Source organism: Lampetra fluviatilis, chromosome 36 (genome assembly GCF_964198595.1).
Source record: "Lampetra fluviatilis chromosome 36, kcLamFluv1.1, whole genome shotgun sequence".
Classification (NCBI taxonomy): domain Eukaryota; kingdom Metazoa; phylum Chordata; class Hyperoartia; order Petromyzontiformes; family Petromyzontidae; genus Lampetra; species Lampetra fluviatilis.
In genome coordinates this window covers 4,902,131-4,917,969 of record NC_136310.1, presented here as the reverse complement: position 1 = coordinate 4,917,969, position 15,839 = coordinate 4,902,131, and the positions used below count along the sequence as shown (strand labels likewise).

The window sequence follows — 15,839 nt, the reverse complement described above, 5'->3', positions numbered from 1 at the left end:
AACACTTCACAACACATCGAACGTACCCATTTATAACACACACACACACAGTATTCTTGGGATTATAAGACGCTCCGGAATGTAAGACGGACCCCACACAGACAGACGTAGACAAATGGTCCCCCGCCTTTGTCTCCGCAGTGGTGATGTTTTTACACACAGCACCAGATTCTCATTTGTGGTTGAGTCGTCCTAGGGGAGGCCCAAGACCCATTCAGATAATCGTCACTGGTGTTGGCCGTGAGCGCGAATCGAACACGCGTCCGTCGGGATCGTAGTGCAGCGCGACAACCACTGCACCACCGCTTCCCACACACACACACACAACACACACAGAAACACACGCAAACTCTCGTCTCACAGATCCAGCGCCTACCTCTACACGCTCCCACCACCACCTCCTCGTACCCGGGGCCGCAGACGCACCTCCCGATGGGCACGAGCCACTCGCCGTCGGCGCTGCAGAACATGCGCGGCGCCTCCTTCTCGACCGAGTTGTCGACGCACGCCCCGCGCACCTCGATGAGCGAGGACGAGTCGGCGCCCGTCACCGTGTCGGGGAAGACGGCCAGGCCGCGCACGGTGCGCGGGCAGCGCTTGTAGTAGACGCGCACGGAGACGAGCGCGATGCACGCACCCACATCCTGGAAGGCCAGGTGGAAGCCCTTCTTGGCGAGGGGGCCCACGTCGCGCACCTCCGTGTTCAGCTTCATGATGCGGCCGCCCAGGTCCACTTGCGTGAAGCTCTCGTCCGCCGCGATGGTGTCGATCTTGAAGAACTGGTTCTCGTCGACGTGAGCCGACGAGTCGCTGTCCGACTCGTGGTAGTGCAGGTTGAAGGTCTCCTTGCACGTGCCCGCCACGCCCGGGATGCTGCTGCAATCGCGGAGCGTGAACTTGAGCTCGATGTAGATCCGCTGGGCGCCCCCGCACGAAATCCAATTAGTCCTCAGCCAGTTGTTTTGGTTTGGCTCCATCACGTGGCAGACCTGATAGGTGGTGATGGGGGTGTAATATTCGTCGTAGCCGCTGATCTCTTCCCACTGTCAAAACAAGAAAAAAAAACGCAATCGAGGACGAAAAATCATTCAAGCACACGGTGCTTGGATTCTGTGACACTTTCCCACGTGCGTTTTGTCATCGCAAAGAATGTCAACGAGAGACGATAACGCTGCCATCCGGGTCACGAAACTAGTTGACGTCACAGGGCGTGTGCCGTGTGATGTCACGGGATGACGTCACAAGCAACGAAGTTGTAGGCAAGCAAGCGCTTGCGAGCGCTCCCCCATTATCGCTGATTTGTTATCGCCATGCTCTGGGTAACCCTTTAAATCATTATTTTTGGTTTTATGTAATATAAGCCTCTTACAGCAACACAACTTCAAACTAAAATCTTGACGTGAGTCATTGCACTCTATGTTACAGACAGATGGACAGCGCTGATGTATTAAAGCTTTCGACGAAATAAATCGGCACACGCAGCAACTGCACTGTCAAAATGTCAATGTTTGTAAAAATGTCAACATTTAAAGTGGGAATTTTTTTCTTGATAAGTGTTTGTTGACAGCAAACTTCACGTTGGCAATTTGTCAAATTACAGACAAAAAAAACCTTCTAGATAGCAATAATCGACAAAACGCTGAATAGAAGAGGGAAACCGGCGAAGGCGCAGCCCTGCAATTACTTCCTCACACTACTGCTGGTGGATGTATGCATGGATACAGTATTGCACTTCTTTCGCATTGTACGTAGCCATACCGTGCTAATCGGAGTTGCGGGGTGAAGGACAAAAAAATAAACACGAAAAAAGTTTTCAAGAGACGAGTTTTCAATCTGGATTTAAAGGTGCATAGCTCCAGTGGCTTTCTAATTTCGGAAAGCAGAGCGTTCCAGACGGCCGCAGAAACGCATCTGAAAGCGCGAGATGCAGTGACCGTCTTTGTTGGATGGCAAACCAAAAGCCGCTGTGAGGATGACCGCAGTTTGCGTGATGGTTTATGGATGTGCCTCCTCTTGAGGTATCCCTGGAGAACCCTTCAAGAGGGTATTTTGGCCTCCTTTTAAACAACGGCCAGATAGCTTGTAAGAGGTGTGAGTATCCACACTTTAACTCACCACACGCTGCATAACCCTCGACTCACTGCGGTCTACCCATTCATACTGCTGTGGTGGTCAGTGGAAGGGCGATCTAAGAAATTTGGCTGAATATAATATTGCATTTCGAATTGGATATGTTACTTATTTAATTGGAAGGTAGTTCATTGAGATTCGTTATCTCTTTTTGAGAGGGAGACCCAAGTGTCAGTATCATTATATGAGCAGTGCAATTACCCCGCGAACAATTACGTTGTGGTGTGTAATTTTCAAACTCGAAATACTTGAAATATAGAGTAGCCCGCAATACGCACTCAGACACCCACACATGTGAATTGTGTCTAAAAATTGCCTTGCTGAACGGTTGAACGATTCCCAGCAATTTTACAAATTGTTGCGATTCAGGGTCACAGTTGGATAGAAGAGTTTTTTTCTTTCTTCATCACAACGTGGTGAGCGGTAGCGATCAAACGGGGATTAGGGCACGCTACAGCGTATCTCCACTCTGCGTCTTCCATGCAAAGGTTACACTAATGTAGTCCGTCAGCCTTTTGGCTTTCCAGAGCAAAGTTGTTCGGACGAATTTTGTTTCAGAAGAACAACTTCTGGACCGCTTTCCACGTGGAGATACTGGACAAAGTTCTGACTCCTCTATGCATTTTACCTGTAATGATCCACAGTAAATGCAAAGTGAGTTTTTTTTTTAATGCAATTGAGAACTACATGAAAATTATTGCAATAACCTATTTTTTTGCAAATCCTCAGACAGCATATGAGATGCGCTATCACTAAACGTTTAATGCTGTTCAATATGAAGATAACTGATTGTATTTAATGCGTCCGGGAATTGGTGCAAAGACTCACTGCTCAGGTTGCGATTTGATTCAAGAACCAACTTTTGTTTTCACATTGTAAGTGGACATAGCGGCGAGTAATGGCTGCACCAATCATTCGAACCAATTACAAACAACATGCGATCGAAGAACTGTGGTCGTCGCACTCCTGATTCGACGCGTGCATAGTAAGAATAGGAAGTGATAATAATCCATGCACGCTTACACCTCTCGTTGCTGACATCTATTTGAATGAATAGAGGAGGCTATTTTTTTTTGTTTAATATCACAAAAACTGGCATGCTAGTATTCATACCCATCAGAGCAGTCGGACAGCGATGCCCAAAAGTGTTAGCACAATTCTTGGACCAATCTTGAGCCGTATGATGGATTATGGCACATTTTGCATGCAGGTGAAACACATTGACAATGTGCGGAAACTTGTTTTCACATTTATCCCCTTATTTATAAATCCCAGACCACCTGGACGCGGTTTTCAACGCCGCAATTAACTTTGGGACTCAACTTGTTTGCAAGCCAGCCGTTTCGAAATACAAAATATTTAGGAAACGATTTGAGTGCGATAATTAGCTCTGAGCCCACACACCCCTCGCGCCGTTGGCGTTAAACACCCCCACGTTTTTATTTTTAAACAAATGCCCCCCCCCGCTCCTCCACCCGCCACGTGACAACGCCTTGTGTCCAAAACAGTGCTGCTTTATTTGGCAGCCCCCCCCCACCCTTTTTTTCTATTTGGCAGCCCCCCGTTTTTTCGTTGTTGTTGTTGTTGCTCAACGGCGGCACTTAGCGAGCTTCGCATTTTGTATTTTGAGAGCGCACGTGTTGGGCGACCTGGGCGCAGTGAGTCTGAGCGGCAGATGGGCAAATTGGGCGAGCTCTCTGCCCGGCGGAACTTTGCCATTAGCGCTAATCCGACAGCTTAGCGGGAGCAACTGGCGGGGTCAAGCCTTGCTTGTGTCGGCCGGGCCAGGGTCTGGTCAAGCTAGCCTGGACTGATGTCTGGCCGTTTGAAACCAAGCAGTGGGCAATTATCTGGAAACCAGGGTGGCAGGCGTGTCTCTTGCGGTCGGGCGTAAAAATGCCAGCTTGTGTGCGCGCGCATGTGTGTGTGTGTTTGTGTGGGGATTGGTAGTGTGGGTGCTCGCTAAAAAGCACTTGCCCCAATGGTCTGTTAAGGCTATACGGGGGATCTTTGTCCTTGCAGTTAGCACGCAGGCTCTACGAACCCGACGACCCGAGTTCTATTCCCGCTCACGGACAAGACAGGTGACTGTTACCTGACTCGGCCCTGGGCCTTCCCTAGTACGGCTTAATCTCAAATGAGTACCTGGTTTGGTGTATAAACATCCCCACTAAGGGGACAAAGGCGGCTGGGCATGGTGCTGGCCAACCACCACTTCGTTCGCAGCACTTGCTCCAAAAGTCTGTTCAGGCTATACAGGGAGTCTTTGTCTTTGCAAAAGCACAAATCAGAATCTATGTCGGTGTGTGGTGAGCGCTGGCGGAGTGATTAGCGGACTGCACAATGAAACCCACGACCTGAAGTGAATTCCCAACCGCAGGTAGCATCAGTGGCAAATGTATGAACCGGTCACCAGGTAGACCCAGCCTTATACGTGCACCTGGTGGGATGTGTAAACATCAGTGCTAGGGGAGACAAAGGTGGCCGGGCCGTGGTGTGCCTGGCCACACCCATCTCTCATGTGCCCTGCCAGCCTTGATAGGCGTCTCGCTAACAGTACTTGTCCCAACTTTCTAAGTAGAGATCTTTGTCCTAGTATGGGCATGACCTTGTATAATATTAGTTCATGCGCAGTGATTCAGTGCCCCTGTGTTGATATTAGCAGCATGTCCAAATGAATTTTCATGTCAACCATTATTTCTATTTTTTGTTGAAATCCACAGCGGCACGATGGTTAGCGCCCTGGGCTGCAGCTCTCGTCAACCCAATTTATATTCTTGGCCATGCCGGGGCCAAGCGTAGGTCAACTCAGCCTCAAATGAGTACCTGGTGTGGTGGTGTAGAGGCATCGATTAGTGCCAGGGAGACAAGGCAGAGAAGGCATGGCTGTGACCCCGCCAATCCAACCGTGTAGTTCTGCTGTCAATAATATGCGCTCCCTAACAACACAATGCCCTCGCGGTCGGCCCAGTCTAATGGGGGGAGGGATCGTGTTCGTCTGTGTGTAGCCCGTGCCAGGACGCGTGCAGTGAGCTCTTGCCCTCCGTGTGGATATGGCAAAGCTCCGAGTCCCAGCTAAAACTTCTTCTTGGCAACAAACCGGAACATCGTGCCCACGCACAATCTGGAATACCGAAGTAGCAGAACAGATTCGGCAGCTGCGATTGCGAATCCCCCTTTAACGTGTCAACACTGCGCAATGCGCCAATTAATTTGCCTAAATACCAAAGGAGCAATTTCCATCTGCTCAGTTTTGTGCAATTCTCCGTGTGAGAGCGTGGTTTCAGAATGAAGGGGGTGGGGGTGGGGGGGGAAACAACGCTGTTCTGTTGACATATTCACACTGCTTGTTTCCCAGTGCACAAGTCTCCACGCTCATACTCAGGCTCTAAATTGTTTGGCGGGAAAACAAAGAAAGAAAGAAATAACACGAACCTGCAGTGACTATATAGCGATTCATAACTGCAAGTAATTTAATGGAAATGCTATGTGGGCGGAGGGGGGGGTATTGATGATTTTATATAACGTCCGTCATCCACTATGGCTAAGTGGTGGACTGACACACGTGAAAGATCGCCTCTTTTGCAAGGGCCACGTGGGCTACACGAAGCAACTTTTAAAAACGTTAAACGCGGACAAGACAAAAGTCGCGGACGACCCACTCCGGATAGTAGGACGGATTTGACGCTCGTCTCCACTCACACGCGACAAATTATTGCGGACAATCGGAAGCGCTTTCGGCGAATCAGAATTGTACAAAAAACTGCGGTGAATTCCGGACAATAGTAAGAATATCTCGGGCAGACGGTTAGACGTTTCCGTGGAGACACTACAGCCCTTGCTGCAGATAACAAGGGTCACGGATGAGAAGGGAGTTCTTCTGCACGACCCGGCATGCGGCATAGTGACGAGTCGATTCCGTTCAGCACGTACCATGGCAAGTCACGCTTGCGTCTGCTAAAGCAGCGTGCGCGACTCCCATCCCCCCCTCCTCCTCCCTCCGTGTGCGTGGGAATTGAAGGGGAAGAGAGCTGCCGTAATTGCGAAAGTGCTTTGTGGCCAATACTGGGACCCAACGGGCAGTGCACGGTGCAATAATCTCCATCTTCACGGGCACTGCTTAATTGTTCAGACTGATACCGGGTGCCTGTTATGAGCAACAATCAACAACATTATTTATGCCACACAGTCGTATTCAGAGTGCACTGTGTATTCTGTCGTATTTGTTTTAGTGCATGCCAGGTGATTGTTCATGAAAGCCCCCACTGAGTCTTAGGATTCTTTGCAAGAGGGTCCTGCATTGGGATCTTTGGTCAATGTCATTAATGGAAGGTTGGCTTAAATGAGAAAACTCACATATACGAGGGGATGATGCTCAGCACTGTCATCTCCTGGCCCCCATACAGCCCCATCGCAAGCCCCTGGTGGTCCCTCATCTAAGTACTAACCAGGCTGTCAAACTGCTTAGCTTCCGAGATCCAAGAACAAGATGCAGGGTCATTTGGTTGTAGGACAATTAACAAATACAGGCCATCGCCAATTCGCTGTTGGATAAAGGCCTACCCATGCTGCGTCAGTCATGAGGGCTTGTTTGACCATACTTCACCCCGCCGGTCAGTGCAAGCTGGTGAAGATAGAGAGTTTATATCACTCGCCACTGATTAATAATTAGCCGCGGCTGGGAATTAAACTCAGGAGGTCAGGTTCAGAGCGCGGTGCAGTAACCACTGCGCCACCTCTCCTCTCCACCCCCTACCCCGAGGGCAAATTTAACCGCCGCATATTAAGTGTCGTTGTCTGCATGCGCAGGTAGCAGAGAAGTGCTGTGACTTGTAATGCACCATAAATGCATTGCAGTGGCATCGTGTCCGTGTGCAACAACGGGGTCCCCCGTATGAATAACAGCCCTCGCGGCTTAGCACTCGCTCGCTCATACTGCCCGCGTTGGAAGCTGCAGGCTTCTGTTACACGTGTGCCGATTAAGGGCGCTCACGGGCCAGCGTTCGCCCGACGAAGGGGTATCAATTCCGCACAGCGCCAGGGAGTTTTAAGCGCCGTCTCCTTTAACCGCGCCGGTGTGGCTGCGCTGGGAATATCAGGTGCCTCACTCAAAAGCGGCTTATACGAGCAGCACTCCCTCCTCCACCCCCCCTCCCCTCTCCACCCACCCCAACCCACCTTTGCTTTGTCAGACATTCGGCCGTTGTACTCACACCCCTCCCCCCATCCCCCGAAGGCGAATTAGCCGTCAAGCGCAACCGAAAAATCGACGAACGTCGCGCTCCGTAGCCTGGCACGCGCAGAAACCGGTGCCCGTGGATTTGCGCGCTCGTGCTGTTCGTGAGAGAAACGCAAGCAGGCGAGAGAGAGAGAGCGAGAGAGTGAGCGCGAGGTGGGGGTTTTACATAAAGCTAAGTTTCAAAATGTAAAAAAAAATTTTTACGAAATGATGAACGAAGCAAAGTGCCGAATACACTGAGCATCTTCTTGTTTCCACTGATCGTAAAAAAAGAGAGAGCGAGTGAGCGAGAAAGTGAGCGAGAGAGTGAGCGAGAGGTGGGGGTTTTACATAAAGCTAAGTAAAAAAAATTGCGAAATGATGAACGAAGCAAAGTGCCGAATACACCGAGCATCTTCTTGTTTCCACTGATCGTAAAAAAAAAGAGAGAGAGAGATATGATTCCAATTGTGAATAAAAGTGGGCTTGCGCCATGGCTTGTTTGCTCAAAGGGATTAGACCCACCCGCCCCTCTCTCTCTCTCTCCTCCCGATGGTCAGTCAAAGAGGGCGACGGAGCCGCGTCTGAAGGAATGGAACGTGTCTGAAGGGGCCGTCGACCCGCTGAGACGGAGCGATTAAAATCAGCTCGCGTGCAAGGTGCTGGCTTGGTGGATTGTTGCATCGCAGAAGCGCGAGTGATGGCGAGACGGCTCGGGGCAGGCACTCATTCAGCGGTGGATAGATCATGGCTGATGATTGTGTGTGTGTGTGTAAAGTGGGGAGCGGTGGTGTCGCGGTTAGGGCGCTGCACTACGAACCCGGCGACCCGAGTTCGATTCCCGCTCACGGCCAACACCAGGGACGATTATCTGAATCAGTCTTGGGCCTGCCCTAGGTCGATTCAGCCTCCAATGAGTGCCTCGTGCGGGCCTTCATAGGTGCTCGCTAACAGCACTTGCTCCAACAGTCCTTTAAGGATATACCTGGGATCTTTGTATTTATTTTTGGTTTGAAATGACTAATCTCAAAGTGTTCAAAGTATGCTACGGTCTAATGCTATTTGAAGATTCGCACAATCACGAAATTAAGGTGAGCTTCAATAACCTTGCTGTTGTGCTTGTTGCCACGTAAACAGAACATGCCAATTCGTCACTAGTACAGCACACCGGTGCGTTGGAGAGCCAAGCCACAACATTTACAAACTGAGTACGACGTTTCGCCAGTAATTACAACTAGCTTCATCAGGCGACAGACAGATTTAGTACATCTCTGTTTACGTGACAACCCTTACTAGTTGGCTGTCGGGTGGTGGCGTGTTTTAACGACACTTTTATATACTTACGCGATCTAAGCAAAAACTCCTCTATGATGGATGATATTGGTCACGAAAGCCTGCGTGTTAAACTGCACTCGTTTTGTTTGGCCAGATAAACAGCTGCAGTTGAAACGTAGCCCGTTAGCACATGCAAATTGCAGTGTTTGTCACTTACAGATTCCATTTACTGGACACAGTCTAATATATTTAGCATATATTGGTATATGCAAACAGTCGGGGTACGTGTACAATTAAAGTGAACTCATTGACACGGTTAGACTAAATTGCGATTTAAAGCTTTCGTGACTGCAGGGATTCATCTTCTTGGTTCTTTCGGTAAAGTCACGTAGAAGGGAAGTAATAAAATAAAAATAAAATAAAACATAAAATACAATTCTCACGACGTTTCGGCCACAAGAGGACGGCTACTTGTGTTGTGGCCGAAACGTCGTGATAATTATTTTATTATGTTTTATTTTTATTATTTTATTACTTCCCTTCTACGTGACTTTACCGAAAGAACCAAGAAGACGGTTAGACTATTTCAGGACTTGAGCCATATGCGTCCATATTTTCCGTATCAAGCGCCAGACATTTCCTTACCATGGCTGCTGCTGAGACCCTTCACCTACGCATTGATCACATCGTAACTCGGCTATTGCAACTCTCCTCTAAAGCATCCACACATCCCCTCACCAAAACCCTCACTCCAGATGATCCAAAATGCCCCTTGCCAGACTTCTCATCCATACACGTTAACAAGACCGCATAATCCCAACACTCCACCTCTGTCCACTGGCTCCCAATGTAACCCTCGGATGAATTTCAAGAGGGCACGAGCCGTCTTCAACATCTTCCTTGGACTCACAACTGCCTAACCCCCACTAGCCTTGTCTCACTCTACCGCTGCCCTCCATGCGCTCTGCTCCAAAACTCACGGCTTTCTGTCGAAGCTCCCCCCCTCCCCAATCAATCTCAGCCCAGCCGGAGGTGACTCAGTGGGAGGTGGTGGCTCTTGTTTTCATTATCGCGAAATACCTTCCTCTTAGCAATCAGTGCTGCTGACTCCCTGTCCCGATTCAAGTCCAGGACTATGATGTTCCTTTATTCGTCTGCTTATGACTGTGACTCACTCTTTCTTTCCATCAAATAATCATGCCCTCTGTATCTGTACAGCATCTTGAGATGCAATTGCATTTACACGCACGGGGGAAGAAAAACAACTTGCACATTGCATTGCATCTTGGCAAAAAGGCTACATGTTAAAAGGTCACCCATAAATCGACAGAAACAATGATGAGAAATTAATCATGAGAAGTAAATTACGATAAAGTAATAATACGTTACTCGTAGAGGACTAAAATGTTGTTAATTCGTGAAGATGCACTCAAATAATCAGCCGACTGGGGTGGCGAGTTGGAACATTCACGATTACATTTTTATATTTCCTTGCTTTCCTTTACTAAGTGTTGGTCAGTGCCGAAGAATTTAAATAAACTCAAAATATCAAAACAAGTACTCAATCATTTTTGGCAAGTAATAATGTATCAAGCGTTGTTGTGGAACATTGTGGCTAATGAGCGAAATCTACTCCCGTTTATCTCCACACAGATAAAAAACTGTTTTAGTCTATCAGCTTATAGGCTTCGCATTCCACGGGTGACTGGGGGGCGACCCCGATGCCCAACGATCTGCGGATCCAGAGTTGGACTCCTCAGCCACCTCAAGAGCCACCACCAAACCTGATGGACGTCATCCTCGAACCCCGAGGGACTGCCGCGGAAGTGAGATGTTAACTACCCCGCCTGGTATACAGGCGGTCGTAAGTTCCATACCGACGCCTGTATGTGTTGGCGTGTGCAGCAACCGCGTCCAAGCCGTCGCCCATTTTTTTGGCCCTCCCCCTCCCGCCCCTCTCCCTTCCGATACGTTCCATTCATTGGCTACCACATTCTGATGAGCCCCCCCCTCTCCTCCCCCCTCCAAACTTGCTTATAAGGGATTACATCTTGAATCATTGCCTCACTTGATGCAGCTAATCTGGCTGTGACGGTCCCACCTGATGACGGAGACTTGTGTTGCCTCCGAAACGTCGTGATTTTTGTTTTATTTTATTTTCATTAATTTTGATGTTTTACCTACGTGACTTTACCGAAAAAACCTAAGAATATGATTCCTTGCAGTCACGAAAGCTTTAAATCTAGAATTAATGTATATTTGGATTCTAGATTTGAAGTTTTCGTGACTGTAAGGATTCATACTTTTTGTTTTTTTCGGTAATGTCACAGTAATTTTGCTGTGACGGTTCCACCTGAAGATGGAAGCTTGTGTTGCCTCCGAAACGTCGTGATTTAATTTATTTGAATTTTTTACCTACGTGACTTTACCGAAAAAAACAAAGATTGTCTCTCTCCCCGGGGTCGCGTGGCTTTTTCTTTCTCCGCATCCCGTTTTTTTACCTCCACATTTAGACACGTGCTTTTCGAGTATTTGGCTGCGATACATTCCCAAGTGATACGATTCCTAATTGGTGGCCAGGTGGCTTCTGAAAAAAAGAGCTCTACATAGCTCAGTGGGCCTTACCTGGTACAATGTTTAGATATTGCTCGAGAACAGCGCACGAGTTTTGTTTTGTTCAACATCTCTCCGTTGGATATCGCCTTGTTGTGTATATGTAGGGCACTCTCCATGAAGATCAGGTAACCTCAGCAACAGTATTTTGTTTAACATCACCTGACCACTGAATGAAATTTACAAAATCTGTCTGTCGCCTGATGACGCTAGTCGTAATTACTGGCAAAACGTCGTACTCAGATTGTCAATGTTGTGGGTTTACTCTCCAACACACCGGTGTGCTGTACCAGTAACGAATTGGCACGTTCTGTTTACGTGACAAACCTCACTAATTGGTTGTGACGGGTGGTGGTGGGTTTAACGACACATTTATATTTACGTGATCTAACCCAAAAAAACCTGACGACGGACGCTCGTGTTGCGTCCGAAACGTCGTGATTTATTTTCTTTTATTTCTACCTACGTGACTTTACCGAAAGAACCAAAGAGTATAGACTTAATAAGGTCGATGATTGTCCAACGTTTGCGTCTTTAAACAAGTGCTGCTTAATGTATGGTCTGGGGAAAGCACATATCGGCTGACAGAACAACGATCATATATATACACGTAACTATTTTATTTAACATACGTTTATTTATGTTGACACTTATTATCACTTGGCTACATGTGCCTGTGAATGCCTCTAAATAGCTCACGTGTTAAACGCTCCAACAGCAAACTGTGTACTTGGGAAATGTAGGTGTCACGGTTTTCACGCGTATTCCACTGGGAATTGGCCCTCCCTGAAGGCAACCGACATTGTTTCTATCACAGCCAATGCAGACGTTGTATGGGCCATGGGGCACCTAACAGCGGGTTACACGAGTGGGTTATAGCAATACGACCCCTGGTGCTTAAGTGGTGATTCATATAGAAATATTTGTTTAATGACTACAGCAATGTGACCGGCGGTGACGGCGGTTCGAGCGGTGGGCGAAGTGGTTAGCGCACTGCACTATAAACCCTGCCACCCGAGTTCGAATCCCCGCCACGGCTAGCATCAGTGGCGACTGATATCTGAACCGGTTCTGGGGTATCGCACCTACACCAACCCTGGTCAAACACCTCCCTGTGACTGACAGAGCTTGGAGAGGCCTTCGTCCAGCAGCGTATTGACAAAGGGCTGTACATTACAATGATCTCGTATGTCAATTTCAGACAGGTGGTACGTATAGCAGATGCATTGTTTAGTTACCGCATTAGATCGAGAGACAGAGAGACCAACACGTGGACATATATATATAAAACACGCGCAGGTTAAATAGAGAATTCAAACTGCGTATGGGAGGTCTTCATCCAGCAGTAGATTACTGAATGAAAGATTGAACGTCTATCGCTGCAGTACACTGTGTGTAAAAACAAAGAGGATGCAGCTTTCATGCGCGATGCCTTACAACACTGGCCCCCGTGTGTAACGGGAGATGGCGCAGGAGGGGCGAAGGGATTACGGCTCTCACACACCCATTGTGTGCGCTTGCAGCAACCGACTCGACCGCTTAGTAGGGGACAGTGGTTGCTGAACCTTCACCGCAGCAATTGCTTTGCACCCTCTTTGGTTCTCAATCATTGAAACATTTACAACGTTAATAGATGCACAGGGGGTTTTGATGAAACAATGTGAGTTGTACTTTTATGTGCCCGTGCTAAATTCGTGTTTTCGATTATTTAGCTTCCACAAATGAATATGGCGTCTCTCGCAGCCCCAGAAAGGGCATCTTGCACCCCCATGGGGATATGTGCATCCCAGGTTAAGAACCACTGGCCTATGTGAGCAAAGCGAATCAATTGTCGCAGCCCAGGTTAAGAACCACTGGCCTATGTGAACAAAGTGAATCAATTGTTGCATCCCAGGTTAAGAACCACTGGCCTATGTGAACAAAGCGAATCAATTGTCGCAGCCCAGGTTAAGAACCACTGGCCTATGTGGACAAAGTGAATCAATTGTTGCATCCCAGGTTAAGAACCACTGGCCTATGTGAACAAAGCGAATCAATTGTCGCAGCCCAGGTTAAGAACCACTGGCCTATGTGAACAAAGCGAATCAATTGTTGCAGCCCAGGTTAAGAACCACTGGCCTATGTGAACAAAGCGAATCAATTGTCGCAGCCCAGGTTAAGAACCACTGGCCTATGTGAACAAAGCGAATCAATTGTCGCAGCCCAGGTTAAGAACCACTGGCCTATGTGAACAAAGCGAATCAATTGTTGCATCCCAGGTTAAGAACCACTGGCCTATGTGAACAAAGCGAATCAATTGTCGCAGCCCAGGTTAAGAACCACTGGCCTATGTGGACAAAGTGAATCAATTGTTGCATCCCAGGTTAAGAACCACTGGCCTATGTGAACAAAGTGAATCAATTGTCGCAGCCCAGGTTAAGAACCACTGGCCTATGTGGACAAAGTGAATCAATTGTTGCATCCCAGGTTAAGAACCACTGGCCTATGTGAACAAAGCGAATCAATTGTCGCAGCCCAGGTTAAGAACCACTGGCCTATGTGAACAAAGTGAATCAATTGTTGCATCCCAGGTTAAGAACCACTGGCCTATGTGAACAAAGCGAATCAATTGTTGCAGCCCAGGTTAAGAACCACTGGCCTATGTGAACAAAGCGAATCAATTGTCGCAGCCCAGGTTAAGAACCACTGGCCTATGTGAACAAAGCGAATCAATTGTTGCATCCCAGGTTAAGAACCACTGGCCTATGTGAACAAAGCGAATCAATTGTCGCAGCCCAGGTTAAGAACCACTGGCCTATGTGAACAAAGCGAATCAATTGTTGCATCCCAGGTTAAGAACCACTGGCCTATGTGAACAAAGCGAATCAATTGTTGCATCCCAGGTTAAGAACCACTGGCCGATGTGAACAAAGCGAATCAATTGTTGCATCTCAGGTTAAGAACCACTGGCCTATGTGAACAAAGCGAATCAATTGTTGCAGCCCAGTTTAAGAACCACTGACCTATGTGAACAAGGCGCATCAATTGGCGCAGCCCAGGTTAAGAACCACTGGCCGATGTGAACAAAGCGAATCAATTGTCGTACCCCAGGTTAAGAACCACTGGCCTATGTGAACAAAGCGAATCAATTGTTGCAGCCCAGTTTAAGAACCACTGACCTATGTGAACAAGGCGCATCAATTGGCGCAGCCCAGGTTAAGAACCACTGGCCTATGTGAACAAAGCGAATCAATTGTCGCACCCCAGGTTAAGAACCACTGGCCGATGTGAACAAAGCGAATCAATTGTTGCATCCCAGGTTAAGAACCACTGGCCTATGTGAACAAAGCGAATCAATTGTTGCATCCCAGGTTAAGAACCACTGGCCGATGTGAACAAAGCGAATCAATTGTTGCATCCCAGGTTAAGAACCACTGGCCTATGTGAACAAAGCGAATCAATTGTTGCAGCCCAGGTGAAGAACCACTGGGCTATGTGAACAAAGTGAATCAATTGTTGCACCCCAGGTTAATAACCACTGGGCTATGCGAACAAAGCGAATCAATTGTTGCATCCCAGGTTAAGAACCACTGGGCTATGTGAACAAAGTGATTCAATTGTTGCACCCCAGGTTAAGAACCACTGGGCTATGCGAACAAAGCGAATCAATTGTTGCATCCCAGGTTAAGAACCACTGGCCTATGCGAACAAAGTGAATCAATTGTTGCATCCCAGGTTAAGAACCACTGGGCTATGTGAACAAAGTGAATCAATTGTTGCACCCCAGGTTAAGAACCACTGGGCTATGCGAACAAAGCGAATCAATTGTTGCATCTCAGGTTAAGGACCACTGGCCTATGCGAACAAAGCGAATCAATTGGTGCATCCCAGGTTAAGAACCACTGGCCTATGCGAACAAAGCGAATCAATTGTTGCACCCCAGGTTAAGAACCACTGGGCTATGCGAACAAAGCGAATCAATTGTTGCACCCCAGGTTAAGAACCACTGGGCTATGCGAACAAAGCGAATCAATTGTTGCATCCTAGGTTAAGAACCACTGGCCTATGCGAACAAAGCGAATCAATTGGTCCCAATGCTTATCTTACGGGCAGGGATTATATTCAGCCGGAGCTGTCTGGGCTGAGCTCTGTAAAATCCATGATAAAAATAATAATCCCCGCTTATGAACGGGAAGACAAATACAGAAGGGTGAAGCCTTTTAACGTCTTGTTCACAATGCTGTTGGTGGGAGGGCTACTACTACATGCGCTATGAAGAAGGGCCCATATCCGAAACGTCACTTGTTATATATACACACACACATATAAATGTTGTTTCCTCCCCCTTTCACGACCGTGCGGTTTAATTACGCGATTGTGTCGAGCTCTGCGTGTACGACGAGTGAGTTGAGTGCTCAGCGTTGAGCTGCGCGTGCTGCGGTAGGGTTAACGCGCGCACTCGCGCCGGGGGATGCCACACTTCCTGCTGCCCGCCACGGATGCACACGTGGGTGGCTGCGGTGGTTTAGCAAGCGCTCCCAGTAGCGAGAAACTGCTCAACCTATCCAAAATGCAGGGCCCTCTTTGTAGCCGCAGTTTTGAGACTCGACGAGGATTTCCGCGG

At 48.1% G+C, this 15,839-nt stretch overlaps 1 protein-coding gene across 4 annotated transcripts in view; it reads right to left on the bottom strand.

The window, feature by feature from the left end:
- The window catches only part of LOC144945029 (ephrin type-A receptor 4-like), a 154,197-nt gene that overhangs the window by 131,072 nt on the left and 7,286 nt on the right, over positions 1-15,839 (bottom strand). For all 4 annotated transcript variants that reach the window (XM_078873203.1, XM_078873205.1, XM_078873206.1 and 1 more), the window contains exon 3: positions 377-1,043. In XM_078873203.1, the coding sequence (XP_078729329.1) occupies positions 377-1,043 (667 nt within the window). The remainder of the gene's footprint in view (positions 1-376; positions 1,044-15,839) is intronic.